Source organism: Uloborus diversus, chromosome 3 (genome assembly GCF_026930045.1).
Source record: "Uloborus diversus isolate 005 chromosome 3, Udiv.v.3.1, whole genome shotgun sequence".
NCBI lineage: Eukaryota > Metazoa > Arthropoda > Arachnida > Araneae > Uloboridae > Uloborus > Uloborus diversus.
The window spans coordinates 14,098,691-14,118,008 of NC_072733.1; the positions used below are offsets into that span (position 1 = coordinate 14,098,691).

Below are 19,318 nucleotides of genomic sequence, written 5' to 3' on the forward strand. Positions count from 1 at the left end.
GAAAATAGAAGGCTCTTTTTTCCTAAATCAAAGCACGAAGTTCTCAAGATGTGGTACTGGAGCAGCAGACAAATAAAACAAAAATTTGTTACGCTTACGTTGTGATTCAGCGAAAAAAATTTCTGCCGATCTTTTCTTGGATTACAATCTTTAAAAAATCTGTCTTCGAAATTCTTTGTTGGTAATGTTTTTGTAACATACGAAAAAAGTAATTCCTTGCGGTCTAAATTTCTCCATGTCACGATTCTCGAATTTGGGTTATAGAAATCATTAAAAAGGACCTTGGAAGTACATTAAAATTCACGTTCACCTTTTTTTAACTGTAATTTATTTTCATGTACCCAAAATCTATAAGAAACAAACGAATTTCAAATTACACAAAGCAAGAAATGATTTTCTTCAAATGGACATTCGCAAGGAATGTATTTTTGCAAAAAAAGTAGAAAATGTTACAATCTTTAACTTTTAATCGCATTTTAAAATGGTTTTTGAGGTTACTCTTTCAATATGAACTTTAAGTTCTCATTTCGTATTTTAAGCCTTTAATAGGATTTTCTTCCTTCGTTAGAAATGTACATTAATATTCGAATTTTATTTTGGTTGTTTATTTATCAGTCTTAGGAAAAATGTTCCTTCTTAATGCGAACGATTGCATGAATATATATAATTTACAATACAATGAGTAACTAAAAATAATAACGAGTTTAACCGTAAAAAAATTATTTTACTATTAGTTATAATATTTGTAAAAATTTTATTTTATTTACTTCACGATATAGGTCAATAGTAGGCGCAATATTTCATGATCTTTACTCAAAGAATGAATTTATTGAAAGAAGACGTTAATGTTTGATCGCAGGAAATAATATTCCAAACACAATATATTTCTTCTTTTCTATATGAAGTTTAAAAGGTTATATAAAGTTATAAGTTAAAGTTTGAAAAAAGTAGCAAGTAAGTAAAAGTTATATAAGTTATTCAAAATAAGCTACTCCACTAATAAAAAAAGTTATGAAGCATGGGTATATAATTCTTAGATATACTAAACCGAAAACTGTAGAGATTGTAATCAAACTGTGAGTTTTAGAGGTCGTAAATTCAAAATGAAAACTTCTTTCTCAACCTTCTTTTTATTCACGTTTTTCTTAAAAAATCAGAATTTACTGACAAGTTTGTCTATTTCTTGACTTTTTCTAGTCTCATAGTGTCGATCTAGATTGCTCATTTATAAATGGGGGCTTGAAAGCACTTGTATCAAAAAACGTTTCTTTGAACTACTTTTTGCATCCCAGTGGCACAATGAAGCCATCTTTTTTATTTGATTGGTTTTGCAGAAAAGATACCTGATGCACTTCTTTTGAGTATGTACCTGTTTTCAAACGAATCGAAGTAAGGGAATGCGGGGCAAAGTGAAATGACGAAATATTTACTCTGATTTTAACGCCACCTATCTGGTAATATTTTAACTACAGTCTGAGTAAAAACTTTAAGTCCAGTGCACTTTTTTGAGAAAATGGACACACCTTAATCTTAGGATCAAAAAGTCATGTGAGTGATATTTATTAACCTTAAATACAAGTAAAAAAGACAAAAAAAAATAATTGTAAGTGTTTCATTATCAGAAAATATTTCAGATCAGTGTTTGAACCTGAGTAAAATCTTTAAAGCCAACATAGAAAAAAACATATGAGGACAAAATTTCAAATATTTATAAGCTTGTGTAGGAGCCATTCCTTCAAATTACTTCAAATATTCTAGTTTTCATGAATGAAACTAGTTTTTGACAAAATTCGGGATTGTATTTTTTACCATTCATCTTCGATAGTAGATGTCAGCTCTATTGATGAAGTAAAATATCTCTCCTTTGCATAAACTCTTTTTGCTAAGTCACCCAATAAGTTCTCTATTGGGTTAAGATCTGGAGACTTAGTTGGTCATTTCAAAGTTTCAACATTATTTACTTGGAGCCTATTTTTTGCACTGTTGGATTGATAGATGCATTGTTTTGCTGATATTTTCAATTTTCTCCAGCAATAAATTCAGCATTTGGTAAAAGATGACTTGGGAGGACATTTTGATATACTTGTGAGTTCATTTTACCTGAAACAAACGCAACTGATCACACACCATTGTAAGCAATGCACTCTCATGTTCTGACACAGCCTCCATCTAATTGGCGCTTGTAGAATATTTCTTTTTCTTTTTGTAAATCATGCCAATAGTACTTCCGTCCGTTTGGTACATCCAAACTCCACTTCTTTTTGTTAGAAAAAATTATTTGTATTCATTGGTTATCACAGGTCATGATTTCCTAGCTAAAGTTGAAACGCACTATATTGTGCATTTTCAATAAATGATGTTTAAGCAATTTTGCAGCATTAATAAAATTTCCACACCTTCTAATTGTGTTATATATCGTTTTTGACAAACATTTAAATCTATCGTCTGAATAAGTTTCCTGGTTGAGTACTTTTCAGGTAATGTAATAATTTCCAAACTCTTCTTCCATGACGCGAGGACAAAACTTTAAGCTTTCCCGGCTTTTCTTTTTACCCTAATTGTGTTTAAATCAAACAAAAATGTAGACTTCAGTCTTCGATGTTCCTATTTTTTCGCAATAGTACGTCTACTTTTCTTTGTTGAAGAAAAAGCTTCAATCTGCCCTCTTTCTTGAACAGTTAACTTTTTACCTTACGATATCGTCACAAATAGGACAAAAACTTTGAAGAAATGAATCACAGAACTGGAAGTTGAAGGTTTTCACAATCTTGTTAACTGAGGTGACATTTATTACAGTTTAAGTACTTGCAGTTTTTTAAAAATACTAGTGGCCTTAAAGTTTTTACTCAAGCTGAAATGCTAACTTTGAATAAACCACTGCTTTTCTGGTTATTGCATGATTTACAAATCCAGTCTGTTACGTTATTTCTTATAAATGAACATTAATAATTAATAATACAATAATATTAAAATCTCTTCAATTTCATTTTCCTTTTTTCAAAGAAAATTATACTAGTCTTAAAGTTTTTACTGAGGCTGTATGTAGTAACAAATGTAGTCAATTCCAGTCAGAAGAACAAATGTCTCTGAAAACCAAAGAATATGGTAATGCAAGCAATTTGCAAAAATTGATACGTATAGTGTAATATTTTGATGTAAATCAAAAATTATTTTTGTTAATTTTATGTCAAAGTTCTTCTTGTTAACATTTTAATCATTAATCCAGACCTACTAATACTCCGTGCCGAATTTATTTTGTTACTATTAAGCTTATTTGTGTTTCAAATATTTTTTGCAATTAGTCAAGTGAATGCCGGCAAATAGGATGGGGCAAAAAATATTTCATTTAGTTTACTTATTCAATCATTTGCTACATTACTAACGTAGTAATTTAATTATTAACTTATTTGGTTTTCTTCATTTAATAAGTCACTTATTTATTCAGTCGCATATTTTTTTTCTTCATTCCCTATTTTATTCACTCATTCATTTTTAATCACATATTAATTGACTTATTTACTTATTGGTTTTTATTTATTAGTATCTTTTAGTAATTTATATAAATCCAGCATTTGTCCCGACCCGTGACCTCCAAAGTCCGACCATTTGGTAGGTAGCTTCATTTTACAGAGCAAGCATGTAATATTTAATACATATATTTAAAATAAAACTTACAGATTAAATTATCTTAAAAATCGAAAATAACGTTTTTTTTTTTTTTTTTTTTCTTCAGAAAACGTGTTATGGTTTAATATTGTCACAAGTTAATAAATTTCATGACCTTTTAAGTAAACGCAAATAAAATATATATTGTTAATAACTGATGACTGATGTATTGATCTCGAAAGAGAGAAAGAGAGAGAAAGACAGAGAAAACACGAGAGCTGACCAACGGAACAAGTGCAATTCTGAAATTTAAAATCCCGTAATTAATACAATCTATACCTAAGAACGATTTTAAGAACATTTTATTATTTTACAGATTTCAATTAAATCTTGATTATCATTCCGATTCTGAGTTCTGCTGCATAATACATCAAAGTGACATGTATTTTTTGGAATAAAAAAGAAAAGAATTAATGAACTTCATGCTTAGAACTTGTCTGTCAGTCAAACCGATCGGCAGCAGAGATGGCTGGTATTTATGCTTCGACGAATGAAATTCTCCTCATGAATTTTATCTGCATAAAAACGGCAGATTTTTGAAGTAATAATCCAGGGCTTTGCAATAATCAATACTTTCCCTAGTAAAAAACCACGTCCGTAACTCTACAACCACGTTAAATACCTGTATTCTACTCCTTAAATTCTATGTTATAAATCAAACTATGCTCACAGAGGAAGAGTTGCTTCAGACTTACCATACCAGCACTCAGACTGCACATTAAATAAATAATCTACACACAAGTAATATTTATTAAACAGCAAAACTCTCATCTGAATTTCAATCCCCTGACCCAGTTTTCTAACAAATTTAATGCTCATAAATTTCCTAAATTAATCACTTGTGGCAAAATACAACGCTTCCACCTCAGCTGAAGGCTTTCAGCCAACCATAATCTATTGAATCTAATTTTCCACGGCGAATCTGGATACTCCAGAGCTGAAGCACTCGAAACTTCCAACAATCAATCAACAGAAATTGAGCATGACCTATTTTTTCGCTCATCTGCCAACCAAACTACTTAACTATGCAATTCCTTTTTAACATTTTCGGAATTCTTGTGAAAGATGATATCTTGTAAAACGCTCCTAGCAGTAATGGTTCGCTTTAAACGGAATTTTTCTAACCGTTATAGTGTTAAAGAATTTTTCAAGGAGGGCATAAATAACACGCTTTAAAATTCAATTTGTCACGCAAGATTACGGTTCATTTCTTTCTTTTCTTACATTTAACTTATAAATCAGGTCTTAAAATAGTAATATAAAGTAACACTTTGAGCAGAAATTTCTTTCTCTTGCGTGCGACAGCCTTAACCCATTACTTGCATGCAAAAGTAAATCGAAACGTGAAGCTTTGTTTGAAGAGTACTATTTTAACCGGCAAGAATATATGAAAAATGACCAAATGTGTAGTAATTTAATTGACAAAGTCTTAATTTGTTCACCAAATTTACATACATCAACTAAAAGATTTGGTTTCTGGACAACATTAAATACTGCAGCATGCGTTTAAACTAATTTGTTTGTAAATAATCTTTTGTAAGATAATATTCTTTTAAATTTTGTTACTAGCAATGCTTGACTTATTTGAGATGTGAAAAAAAACTTACTGTATGCAAAAATAACACATTTATTTCTAACTAATGCTGCATCAATCCGTATTTTTACTTTCATAGTTATTTGGAAAAAAAAATACTAATTTCTTTTTTCAGATGGATTACATTTTCTGTTTCCGTCGGGTATTCGTTTTCTTAATTATTATGTTTTACAGTGAGATTAATACTTTGAACATACGGCTGTTATATACAGTTGAATTATCTTAGTATAATCACAATTAATACGAATTCACTTCTAAACGAAACGGTTCTAAAACGAACAATTTGTTCGTTAAATTTGGTTCGCTATCTAATTACACTAAAAATTTCACTTATAATACGTACATTAAATTGAAAATATGGGCTAAAGCGAACAAAAATTTCTGACCTCTTTATTTAAACGGTTCGTTCTTGAATACTGTAATTTTCCTTTTAAAAAAATATTCATCATTTTGTTAGGTAGTAGAAGTCCCATTGTGTATCGAGAAGAAAATAGTTAATATTTTGCCTAGAAAACATAGTTTGGCACACAGGTAAACATTTGTTTACTCTTGGACGTTTGAATTTACTCGGAGAAGAAGCTGTTCATCTTTCATTGTAAATTACAACCTATTCCGCGATTCTTCCTTTTCATCTTCCTTTTTCAATATGTTCTAAACGCATTCAACTTTCAGAAATAAGTGATTTTTTTTTAATGTACTAACAGATTACAATATGTGTATTAGTAGTAATATTTTTGAATATATGTCAGCATTCTTTTGTCTTTTTTACAGTATCAATCACTCACGGTTGTTACGAATAACGGTTAAATACGAACAAATTCGTGGATTTTTGACATTTCGTATTAACCGAGTTTAACTGTACTCTTAAAAACGGTTGCAATAATTCGTGGTTTCTGCGACGTAAGAAAAGTTGCGTCATAAACGGTGATATTTTCTAGCTAACTCAGATAGTTATGCTCAGGTCAGGGCGGTAATTCCAAGCTCGTCAGCTTGCGAGATCGGAATTCTCACTCACGTGATCGGTTGTGACGTAGAAATGTCGCAAAATAGCATTCTAATCTACTCAAACCTAGTCGCAAGATAGGTTCGAGTAGATTAAAATGATACTTTGCGACATTTCTACGTCACAACCGACCACGTGAGCGAGAATCTCGATCTCGCAAGTTGACGAGCTTGGAATGACCGCCCAGATAGTCATGCTCGTCGCTTTGACAAAAAGTATACTAGAAGCCATTTCTTTAAATGCGATGAAACTTTTATGAGGTTTGAGCATGATTTCTAAAACTGTTTCTCTAAATACTCGACTAAAGCTATTTCGGTTGTGCAAAATTTGCTCACTTAATATTTTTTGTAAAATGCAGAACTGGACATATACAGCGATAATAAAAGTTTGATTTAATTTTGCTCAATATATAAATAATGCCTGCAGTCTTCTTCATAAAGTACGATAAACCAATAATATGTATATAGAGGAATGTGAGGATAGGTGAAACAGTTAAAATGACTGAGAATTTTTAAAATGAACAAATTGAAAATTTGTTTAGGAAATTATTGTACATAAAGAAATAACATTTTCTTTTATTATAAATCTTGTATTGAAACAGTATTTTTTATTTTTTTGGCGGTAAAGTTGTACTTTCAAAAAAAAAGGTGGATAATGTTTACTGTTTTTTCATGAGGCAAAGCGAAAAATATTTTTTTTCTAATGAAATAGTGTCTATTGAATTATAAAAAATATAATTCTTTAAATAAAAGATTAAAAAAGTAAATGAAGAGATGCTGAAGCAATAAACGGAAAATTAAATTAATTAATTAATTAATATACGAAGAAAAATTAATAAGTGAGTAAAAGAGTGAATAAATAGGAAAATAGGTGAAAGAATGAATTAATAAGTGAATTACTAAATGAAGGAAAGAAAATGAAATGATTAATTATTAAATACGTAAGTGATTTAGTGAATGATTGAGTGAGTAAACAAAACAAACTATTTCAACTTCCCCTATCTACTTTACCCCGCATGCACTTGAATAATTGCACAAAATATTTAAATAAACAACAAGTGTATGTACAATGATTAAGCGCAATAATAAGTAAATAAATAAGCAAATAAATAAATAAAACAAACACAACTGTGAGAATTGTCCGTCAAATAAGAAAATAAAACAGCCATGAGAGTGTTTCATTTTTGCTATGAAAATATATGTTCCTGATTGTTAAGTCACTCGCGGATAATCCGACCCGCATATAATCCGTTCGCGGATAATCGGAAAATTACTGTAGTTAAAACATTTCTAATAGGTGGCGCTAAAAGCAGAGTCAATATTTCACTGTTTCACTTCGCCCCACATTCTCCTACATGGTTTATATCGAATTTTATATTAAATTTCCGAAGAAACAAATACTACTATCTTAAACAAAAGATTCGTGTCTGAAAAAAGCCTGATTTTGACTCAGGGAATTTTTCTAAATGTTTGTTTTACGCACATTTAAAATTTATGTTTTTCAATCTATCAATTCAGAATTCTACAATTTGTCTTGGTAGAAAAATATTTTTTTCAAAAAATCTGTGATTGAGACACACATGTTTTCCTTGGAAGGATAAAGTATGCTGTATTTTAATGCCATTGAAGCAACACGTATTTTATACGTATGACAGATATTGGTTTTTTACTTATTGAAGCGTTATCAAGCGGAAATCGAACAAAATTACAGAAAAGTCATATCAGAAGATTTTGGCGGAAATCTGCACAAATTGTCATTGTAGAATTAGAACAAGCTTCTTAGACGCTAAGCACAAGGAATTGGATATTGTTTCAACAAAAAAAGAAAGAAAACCTATAATAGTTTGAGCATGCAATGGGGATGAACGAAAAATGAACACTTAAGAGACAATTAAAAAACATTCAGATGAATAAAAACAAAAGAAGTACTACCTAGAATCGGGTGGAAAGAATAGGTGGAAGATAGCTTGAAACTTATTGGAGTGATCAATTACAAGAGAAAAGCGGCCAACAGAAAAGAAAGGTCAACGATATCAGAGATGATTAGAGCTCTTCAATGGCTGCACCACCTTGATTATAATGATTTTCATCAAACCAATCCTGAGTTGGAAACTGCACAATAACATGTAGCGTTTGGTTATGAATTGAGTCCGGAATATATGAAAATACACATGTGCATATGTAAATGCGTATTTTTACTTATTTTGACCTGAATGCATGCGGCCACATAAAAACCGCAAATTTTCAAAACAACTGCATATTAATGCAATTTGCACTCACTTTTAGATGTTTTTTACTTAAAAAAATTACCTAACTCTTTTTTGTTCTTCATTTTAAAAAAAATCGGACTACGTACCTGTGGATTTTTTCTCGAGTCTCCCGATTTTTTGTGCGTGCTATTTTTTGCGCATACTATTAATCAAATATTTATTCTCCAAAAATAATAGGAAAGGTAAGAATAGAAGGCTATTCGTGTCTTTATTCAGCTGTGAAAAACTTTTATTTTTTAAAATAAAAGAAAAATAGTGCATGGTTTGAATTTGTAGCGCGTATTTTAGGACCTTTTAGCGCATATTTTGGTTATTTTATTTTTCATATAATCTAAAAATGTAAGTGCTTTATTTTCAAGCTTTTTCCATTGTTGATTTTGCTATTACAGAATTATTATTTAAAACAAGAAGATGAAAAAAATAGTTTCTTGAGACATACTAACTTTGATGGATTTTTGTTTCGTGTAAAATGAAGTTAAATTCTGTCTACATACTATAATTCATGAGAAAATAAGTCAGCATCATTCGTACTCTTCTGTCTTGCCAGTCAATCATTTAACTTGTGGGCACTAGTTGTTTGCAGAGTATTATCATAAATGGCTCTGCACCTCTACAAAAGGGATCGGCTCAAAAGCCGATTTTGCCCAGGTCGCAGGAAGCTTACAATTTTTTAAGCTTCCCAATTCTTTATTTTGTTTGATAATATATTTTCTTTTAGGCATTTGTAAAGAGAACTAAGCCCGTAAACTGTCAAAAAGCAGCACTGAGTGTTAAGTTTAAAAAAAAATATTAGGTGTATGCGGAACTAGCGAACTGAATTGCAGCTCAGACGAGGCTCATGTTAGAGCTCATGCCTAGTCACAAACTAGGGGCATGCATGGCCTTTGAACAGCCTCGGAAACGGAGTCGCATAAATTTTTAAGTGTATGATTGGAGGGATACCCGGCGGCCAAACTGATAAGCCCCCCCCCCCTCTATGCTCTCGATGGCCCTGATGAACTGTGACATTGTTGGATTGATGACCCAGCTCTCCTCCAAAATTGTGGTCCTTGAGCAAAACAACTTGGAGATATAACAATCCTGCAATGATTCTTGCGGGGAACTTCAAAAGGGAGACATCCAGAAAATGAACAAATGAAGGATACTTTACGGACATTTTACTCTGTTGTTGCCCTTATAGGACAGTGCCAATAATGTTTGAGACCAAAAAAATTTAGAACAGGATAAAACCAGTTCGAAAGGTAAGAAAATCTAAGAACATTAATAGGAAAAATAATTTACGGGCGAGCTGAGTTCGGGAAGGGGGGTGTAGGGGGGTTTAAGGGGGGGAAAACGGTTTATCACGATTTCCGGAAAAACCAAGAGTCCTATCGAAAAAAACTAAATTGCAAAGTTGTTGGTAATAAAAAGATCTACAACTTTTGCATTCGCACTTTTTTTCTATAACCTCAAAATATATGCGAAAAATTAAAAATACCGACTTTTTGGTTTTTTATTTTTATCTCCCACAAAAAAAAAATTTTTTTCACTAAATTAAATGAAAAGTTACCTTATTATGTCCCAAATACACTGTAATTTTTTGGATTTAAAATATTTATTTTTTCTCCTTATTTTGGTTCAGTAGTAAAAAAGCATCAGAATTTTCAATCAAAAATTCTCACGTCAAAATATCTGTTTTTTTTTAAAATCGGAGCAAGTTTTTTTCGTTGAAATCTCTACTTTTTGATGGTATAAAAAACTATATACAATACTATGGAAACTTTTTGCAAAAAATGAAGAAAATCAAAAAAACTCGAATTTGAAAAAAAAATCATCACTATGTAAAATTTTAAGCTATTTATTAAATTAACAGCAAACACAGTAATTAACAGCAAACACAATTGGAAAACTGATTATTTTTCATAATATTCAAGGTTACACAGTTCGAAATTGCGGAAATTACTCATTTATCCCATCCTACAGTGTAGCTTGCTATTCGTAACTCCAAAAAACTATAGGGGGCACTGCAGTCACCGTCTAATGGTGGATGAGAAGGGTATAAAACAAATGCATGTTGTAGCTTGATTTTTAATTATTTTAATATATTTTTATTTTCAGTTTGTGACAATGTAACATGGAAAATTTCATTTTTCGAGTAATTAAAGTGTACATTATAATAAGGAGCTTAAAATTTTTACATAGTTATGACTTTTTTTTTTCAAATTCGAGTTTTTTTGATTTTCTTCATTTTTTACGAAAAGTTTCCATAGTATTGTATATTGTTTTTTATACCATCAAGAAGTAGAGATTCCAACGAAAAAAACTTGCTCCGATTTTTTAAAAAAATCAGATATTTTGACGTGAGAATTTTTGATTGAAAATTCTGATGCTTTTTTACTACTGAACCAAAATAAGGAGAAAAAATTAAATATTTTAAATCCAAAAAATTACAGTGTATTTGGGACATAATAAGGTAACTTTTCATTAAATGTAGTGAAAAAAAAAATTTTTTTGTGGGAGATAAAAATAAAAAACCAAAAAGTCGGTTTTTTGAATTTTTCGCAAATATGTTGAGGTTATAGAAAAAAAGTGCACCTGCAAAAGTTGTAGATATTTTTATTACCAACAACTTTGCAATTTAGTTTTTTTCGATAGGACTCTTAGTTTTTCCGGAAATCGTGATAAACCGTTTTCCCCCCCTTAAACCCCCCTACACTCCCCTTCCCGAACTCAGCTCGCCCGTAATTTATTTTTCCTATTAATGTTATTAGATTTTCTTACCTTTCTAACTGGTTTTATCCTGTTCTAAATTTTTTCGACTTTTTACCATTTTCAAAGCTATTGGCACTGGTCTATTAGTGCAAGCGGTTATTGAGTTTGTTTATATATCGACGCCCTAGAGCAACCGTAAGAAATATAATACCAGAAATAAAAGTGAGATAGCTGTTGTTCTGAGGCTACGATATGTATGTGAGAGAGCGTGAAAACGTTAATTCCTCAACAAGTATATCAGTACCCCTGATACTTTTGTTACATGTTTAGTGATTTGACATTTACATCTCAAAGATGGAAACTGTATGCCTTGAATACGAAGTTTAGTTACATTTAATTTGATTGTACTACTGTATTTCCTTATTTGATTGATTTATATCTGTTTCAAAATTATATTTTATATTTTTATAATAGTCTACTCATAATAATACTTTTCACTTTTTCTTTAGATTGACCGTAACTGCTGGATGTCCTATGGATTTGCAGTATTTTCCGATGGACAGACAAGTGTGTTACCTCGAGATAGAAAGTTGTAAGTTTCTCTAAACCTGCAAACTATCTTTCCCAAAATCAATTCATTGTTACTAAACTAACTGGACATTGTCCAAAAATGTTATGTAAGCAATATACTTTGCAAAATGTATTGAAGAACAAACTTTGAGAACATATTTTTGAAACGTTTTCATGATTTTTTTAGCATAAAACTATTTTGATACATGATTTTTTACGGACACGACTATGTGATGAAGCATAAAAAAATAAGCTGACATTGCTAACCAGGAAGGAAAATAAGCAATTTTATTTTCGATTGTGATTTCTGGTTTTTGTCCTAAACAAGTAACACTAATCATAATGCATTTTATTGTTCTAACAATCATCAATCGAACAGGTGCATCTCTCAAAAAAGAATATCCTCCAGTGTAAGGCTCATTCTCAACAAATGTCATTTTGAACTCAAGAAGTTAAGGAAACTTAAAAGTGGATAGAAATCGTAGAAATACTTTATATGGATAGATAAATGTATGCAGTGGCTTTATAAAAAAGATAAGTTCTAAAGTGTATTACCGGTTATAAAGTTAATTAAAATAATTTCGAAATCTAAAAAAGGAAGGATGATGCACTGGGAGGGAATCTAAACTATCAAAAACCTGCAAACATCTGTTTCTGTAATCCTATCTCCTCCGGACTGTGAATTTCTAAAAGGTCAATACTGGGTCACACAGGACTTATTCCGCCCTGTCTATTTCCGCCCCTCTGCACGTTAAGGGGTCGGACATCCAACATGTCCTCAGGACTTCCAGGGGTAAAAGTAATAAAGTCATCAATTGTCTTCTGCCGCTGGCGACATTGAGGCAGTGGGTGTAGCAAATGGTAGGTTTGTGAGTGGAAAGAGCAGGGGGCAAAGCCTCTAGTGATTATGATCACAGCCTGAAAGAAATTTCTCTTTAAAAATTTCAACTGCATAAATCCAGAAAGTCATAATAATAATAAGTTAAGTATGCCAAATAATACCAACCTAAGGTACAGAGCTTAGTATCACGCTCATTTATGATTCAATTGGCTCCAAGGTTTGTACATACATAAAATACCTCATAAAAAATTTTGAAGAAAAACATGTGAAATCTTTACTTTAAATTATGTTTGTCGAAAGAGTGACCAAAAAAAAAAAAAAAACAATACGAATTGGCCTTGTATGGTCCCCAACAAAGCCAACTCTGAAAAAAAAACCTAAAAGTACTGTCAAAGTAAAGAAAATTGAAATATTCATTAGTGTCCAAAAAAAAAAACATACTAAACCACGTTTCATATAAACTTGGACATATTATCAAAGATCTTCAATGTAAAGGATAAAGATCAATCATCACACTTGAGGCACATGAAAGTCGCAATTCTCTATCTTTTGACCATCCTTGCGCACAGTTTGTGCATATACGTGCAGCATACACCGCACAGAATCATATCTTTCATCCGATCCTTCGGTATCTTAATAGGAACACCAGAGTCCTAATAGTGTCAATTATAGCCCTACTGGGCTCCAGTCAACTTTTCTAGGATTATTAAATCACATAAAAAGAAGATGGTTAACAGCAAAATTTGACATTTTGAATTAGTCAGTTGCATAAATTAGGCTTTCTAGAACAATTAACACCTTTTTTGTACTAGTAAACCCCAATGAACCATACTGGAACTAAATTTACAGTAAAATGAGATCAGGAAATTTTGACAAGACTCTTTTGTAACAACTGTTGCCAGACTTTTGTGAGTTGGTAACAACTGCTTGTTGAAAAATTTCATGATCAGGCTTTCTGATTAAGATCAAACAAAGTTTTGCTTTACTACATAGAACAGAATGGGGGAGGGGGGGCTATTGTATTTAAATTGGTTTGAGAGGAAAATTTCCAACAGCTTAAAGACCAGAACAAGCTGTAGCATTCTGCTGTGTTGACAGTTGTAAACAACTAAACTTCTTCATTACTTTCTTTTTTCATTGCGGTTCCAAGTGGACACTTGACTCTTGAGAGGAAAAGACACAACTGGCTGAAGACAAATATATGTGCTAAATTATTTTTGATATTAATTTAATTTAAAACAGATTTTTTTTTAGAATATTATTTTATATTTTGAAATGAAAAACACAAAAGTGTGAACTTGCTATATATTTGCTTAGAAATAACTTTTTTTATTTTCACGAAATGTAAAAACAAGTGAGGAAACTACATTATGGTACATTAGATGTTCCACCGACATAAAATATATATGTTGAGTTAATTAAAATAAAATACGATAATATACCACCTTTTCAATCGGCATAGTCCATAAAACTAGCTACGAAAGTGTACAATTTATGCTGGATTTACAAAGAAAATACATTCACTTGGATGTACTGGATGCCTGTACACTTCATAAAAAATATAGAAAAAATGTAAGCACTGCGCAACCGCAGAGCCTAAACGACTGCTTGTTCTACCATTTCTCCTTCGTCTGAAGCTGAAAACTATTAAAACTAATTCCATAATCATTAAACGCTGGCATTTTGTCAGACAAGTTCTCATTGATACTTTTGTTATTGAGCTATTTAGAAACAGGTCTATACTGTTTGTTTCCCCAAAGGTTTTTGATTCTTGAAAAGTTTGAAAAAAAAACTGTTTTCTTCTCTTGCTCTTGCATATACGAGGAAGTGAAGAGCAAAGGGATGTAAGTGCCAAAAATACAAAAATGGAAATAATCAGCGCAAGTAGAAGGAGAACATCTCCTATGTTTTGGGGCATGTGATGGTAGGGGAGACTTTGGATACTTGATCCCTGGGCATACATGATCCCACTGCCAAAAATGTACTAAAATCATTAAGTATAGATTTGAAACCTGACAGTTACATTAAAGTTATACTTCTACATAAAAACTGGCAACATTTTGTTTTTTTCAGCCATTTTGTTTTAGCTCAAGAAATGATTGTCTGAATGTGTCAAGGTCAACTTTTTTTTAGGAAAGAATTCTGAAGTTTACATTATCCGTTATATACAAGTTTTTAAAAAAATACCGAAGTGTAATGTTAAAGTAGACAATCTTTAATAATTTAGACATATTTTTAGTAAATTGCAACTGATTGTTAATAATAAGAACAAGTATGTTTGTAAAAATCGCATATTAGGGATACTTGATCCCTTCGTTTTGAGGGATACACGATCCCAGGGATCAAGTATCCATATGACAATATAAACACAATAAAAACAATATAACTGTTGTTTACTTGCACCGTAAAAAAATTCCGAAACGTTACTGGTTATCTCCGTGGAACGTTTCGGGATTTCAGAGGTTTTCACCTATTTCCCCGCAAAATCAAGTATCTTCGCAAAAAAGTTTCCCGCATTGCTAAAAGATGCACGAATGCAGACACTTCACTGGTGTGAAAGATATTTTTTGCTACCAGTTTAAAGAATGACTGAGCATGTTTATAATGTGTATCGGCTTCAATTTGATCACGACCCGTCCAGATTGACTGAGCTCCCAATGGGAGCAAATAAGTCACTGGATAGCTGCAGCCTTGCGAGGCAGGAATTGCAGGCAAGAAATATGGTGGGTTCTTGCTTGCAATTATTCGCGCAGCTTTGTCCATGGTCGCGGTAATGCTTGTGGACCTTTCTTGGTAAACTAGGAAGGTTCTAATCAAATACATTAAACCTATTTAATTTTTGTAGAAGGTTCACGACTGGCTTTAACAGGGGATATTTCCCAGCATTTCAGGAAGGTTACTCACTTGTATCGGAAAACGTTCCTGGTTTTTGTAAGAAATGTTACTGGTTGAAATTGGGCATATCAGCTGCCTATTATTTTCCAGGAACGTTTCTGAATCGTTTTTACAGTGTAGTTGACATTAACTTTAAACATTTAAATCTGTGTTAACGTAATAAAATTTATCATAGTATGAGTAATAGATTTAAACAATCACTGCAGTAAATGTGCTAAACAACTGAAATATCAGTTCCCACTTGCAACCCACATAACAGCTCAAAGATCTAAACATAAACTAACTCTACTGATCATTAAACGCTGTTCTGATCAGCCAAATGAGCTTGAACGAATTGAAATAAATATCAAATCTTTGTTTGAAGGGAAAAAATGATTTCGCTATAGTTAGATTTACAACAAAAAAGTGAGTTGCCCATTATGTAGACCCAGTAGCGGATAGAATGCAAAGTTAGATTTCTAGAGTTTAAAATAAGTTTTCTAAAGTGAAAAGGTAATATGCTTAATTAATCTATTTTTCTTGAAAAATTGACAAAATGTGTTAAGCTGCACACATCCAATTGGATTGAGCGGAACTTTAAGAACTACAACAAACGATTTGACTTTTCAGGTTTTGAAAACGTATGCTAGGCTTTTTTTCTTTTTTTATAAGTACATTGATTCTTACATTTTTCTCCCCTCTTTTTCAAAATTAATTCAATTGATAAAACTCTTAATTTTATTATTGTAAGACAAGAAGCAAATAAGTTGATTTTTGTGCATGTCATCCATTTCTTTTTATTTCTTGTAATTTTAGCTTCATTACGCTACTTAAAAAAAAAAATGCTAGTTTTATTTATAAAATATATTGTTCACAACTGTATTGGAGAATAAGTAACTGATCAAAAGCATCATAAGCTCTTTAAAGTTGTGCACCTTTTTTTTACAAATGTCCTAGTGAAATTTAAAACAATGGTATTTTGTGTTCACATTATTATAATTTAATAAAAAATAGAAATAGTGTTATTTTGTACAAACATTATGTAGTAAACTAAAATCCGTAAATAAAGTGCTGATCTAATGAAAATTGTATAAATCTAAAATTGAATAATCTAAATATATTTTCTCAGTGGGATCAAGTATCCCTCATGAAGGGATCATGTATCCCTTGAACTGGAGATACATGATCCCTTTATGAAATTATTGAAAAAAAAATATTTAACCAAAACTATCTGTTTAGTTTCAACTAAAACAATACTGTCAGATCGAAGAAAAAATTACCTTTGTTCACGTACTTTTTGTTAAAAAAACTGATATTTTGCAGCGGAGGAAAAAATTGAAAACTAAAGTGAGGATCAAGTATCCCCAGTCTCCCATTCTAATAGCCCTTGTAGGTGCTTACATCATGATTTGAAAAAAAATTCAATGGAAGCCTACCTAGGATCTGAACTTTAATCTCGCTTTACTCAAAACTTTATAAAGCCCATTTACATTCCTTTGCTATTCACTGCGTCATATGTCGTAAATTGCTCATCTATATGTTGCTTAAATATGATGCATTTTGATAACTGTTGCAAATTTTCTTTCCAGTCGGATACACAATGAGAGACATAAGGTATAAGTGGGGAGACGGAGAGAAATCTATTGGTATGTCGACTGACGTCGAATTACCCCAGTTCAAAGTCTTAGGCCATAGGCAAGACCAAAAAGAAGAACACCTCACGACAGGTACTTTTAAATTGATTCAACTGTTATGTATTTACATACAGTAAAAGATCATTATAACAGCCAGAGGTTACATGAGGCAAATTTTTTGCATTAAACAGGTTTATGCGCTATTTAAACAATCCAAAAATTTCATAAAATAACGTTGAGAATATACCAATATATTTTCACATCAGAAGAAGCTCCTGCTATAATGAGTATAAAAGCTTTAATTATGATATTTAATTATTACTCAGAAGTATGCGTACTTCCCAATCAAGAGTAAATTCATTATCCTGACAGTTTGGATAGCTTCAGGGTTTGCATAGCAGCTCTATTTTCAAAGACAGGCAGGTCTTTTTTACTGTGAACTTTGTTTTTCATTTAAAATCTTTGAAAAAGGGTAGAAAAACGTCTTCAAACTTTATTTGTCAGAAACTATTCTGTTTGCAACGCAGAATACAGTGATTTTTTAGCTGCATAAACCATTGTTTGCTTCTGAAAAGTGGTACAGTTTATGGATAATTGCAGTGCATATATATATATATATATATATATATGTATATATATATATATATATATATATATATATATATATATATATATATATATATATATTTGGATTTTTGGAGGGGGTTGTTTCTTCGATACTATTTTATCGCTTATTTCATACCACAAGAAAGATATCATTGCTGTAGGAACTATCATCAATAAAGTCAATTAAAACTAAACGCAGCTTTCCATTTAAGTGAAATATAAAACTCTGCTATTTTTATAAATTTGAAAAAAAAAATGCTTTAAGCTTTGTGTGGGAGACAGTATAGTGAAATGAAAGTAGTAATAAAAAGCTGAAAATCACATTGATTTCTTTTGCGATTATACGTTACGTATAGTTCATTATTTTGTTATCAAAACATCACTGTATTGGCTTTCAATGAAAGTCACGTTGTCTCTCACAAGAGTTAAACAAAATAGCAATATTTAAATTTGCACACATTCTTATAAATTAATACTTTTTTTAGTTAAAATAATAAGGTGAACAGATCGCTTGTGAACAGGACTGAAGGACTGACTTTCTCATACTGCTTTTGGGGTATTATTAAGCAGCTAGGATGCCATTGAGTTTCAGTAATAATTACGAGCAATATAAAACACTTATTTTCATACAATTTCTTCGTAGAATTGTTTTGATTTCAGGCGTATTGATTAAATTTAGCTTAATCAGGAAAATAAGTAATCTCATAAAGCAGTTGTAAACACGAAGTGGCCATATCACACATTTTTTTTTTAAGAAAATATTTTTAAAAAAAAATCGTGGCATGTGACAAAGTGGGGAGGGGTTCAAAATGTTGAAAAAAAAAAAAACTACACAATTTATGGACAAGTCTAATTTATGGTTTATAGCACAGTAACTGAAATGGGGATATTAAAGTTGTATGCGGATTTCTGTCACGTGACGCTTACGAAACGTTACTCAGCAGCCACTAACGCAGACACTCTCAGAAAAATAGTACGTCATTGTGACGTCTTAACGAACGCCACAAAGTAACCGGTTAGAAAGTAATTGTTGCAAAGAAGTATCAATGAAAGATGTCACAGAAGTAACAAACACATCGTGACGTCACAATTCTGTCGCTTTTTGACTAGTGTCCATTGTGACTCGCAGTGACGTCACTGTAACTAAGTTACGTCCCTGTGGTTACTATCAGGAGAGGGTTTTTTTTTTCTTTCATATGACTTGTAAAAACAAAATTAAAATTTGATTATAAATAAAATATTTGCCGATATGTAAAAAAAAAGTTTATTAAATATTAGAACATTTTAAATTATCTAAACAAACTTTTAACGGCTGAATTTACCTAATGCTTTCTCCATTTATATTTTGATATCAAGATTTTTTGAAAAATTCATTCTAATGAAGAACACACATATACAGTAAGAAAACACTTTATCACAGTAAGAAAATAATGGTAAACGTATAATGCTCCTAAAGAATTTAGCATAAGTATAATGTAAAATGAATATTATAAAGCAAATGCAGGAAAATTTGATAAAGAAAATGACATACAGTGAAATGTTCCACGAGAAAGGATATGATCCTTTTAAA

At 31.2% G+C, this 19,318-nt stretch overlaps 1 protein-coding gene across 1 annotated transcript in view; it reads left to right on the plus strand.

Annotated features, from left to right (window-relative positions):
- The window catches only part of LOC129218033 (gamma-aminobutyric acid receptor subunit beta-like), a 539,475-nt gene that overhangs the window by 314,731 nt on the left and 205,426 nt on the right, over positions 1–19,318 (plus strand). The window contains exons 5-6 of the mRNA XM_054852214.1: positions 11,733–11,815; positions 17,098–17,235. Of these exons, the coding sequence (XP_054708189.1) occupies positions 11,733–11,815; positions 17,098–17,235 (221 nt within the window). The remainder of the gene's footprint in view (positions 1–11,732; positions 11,816–17,097; positions 17,236–19,318) is intronic.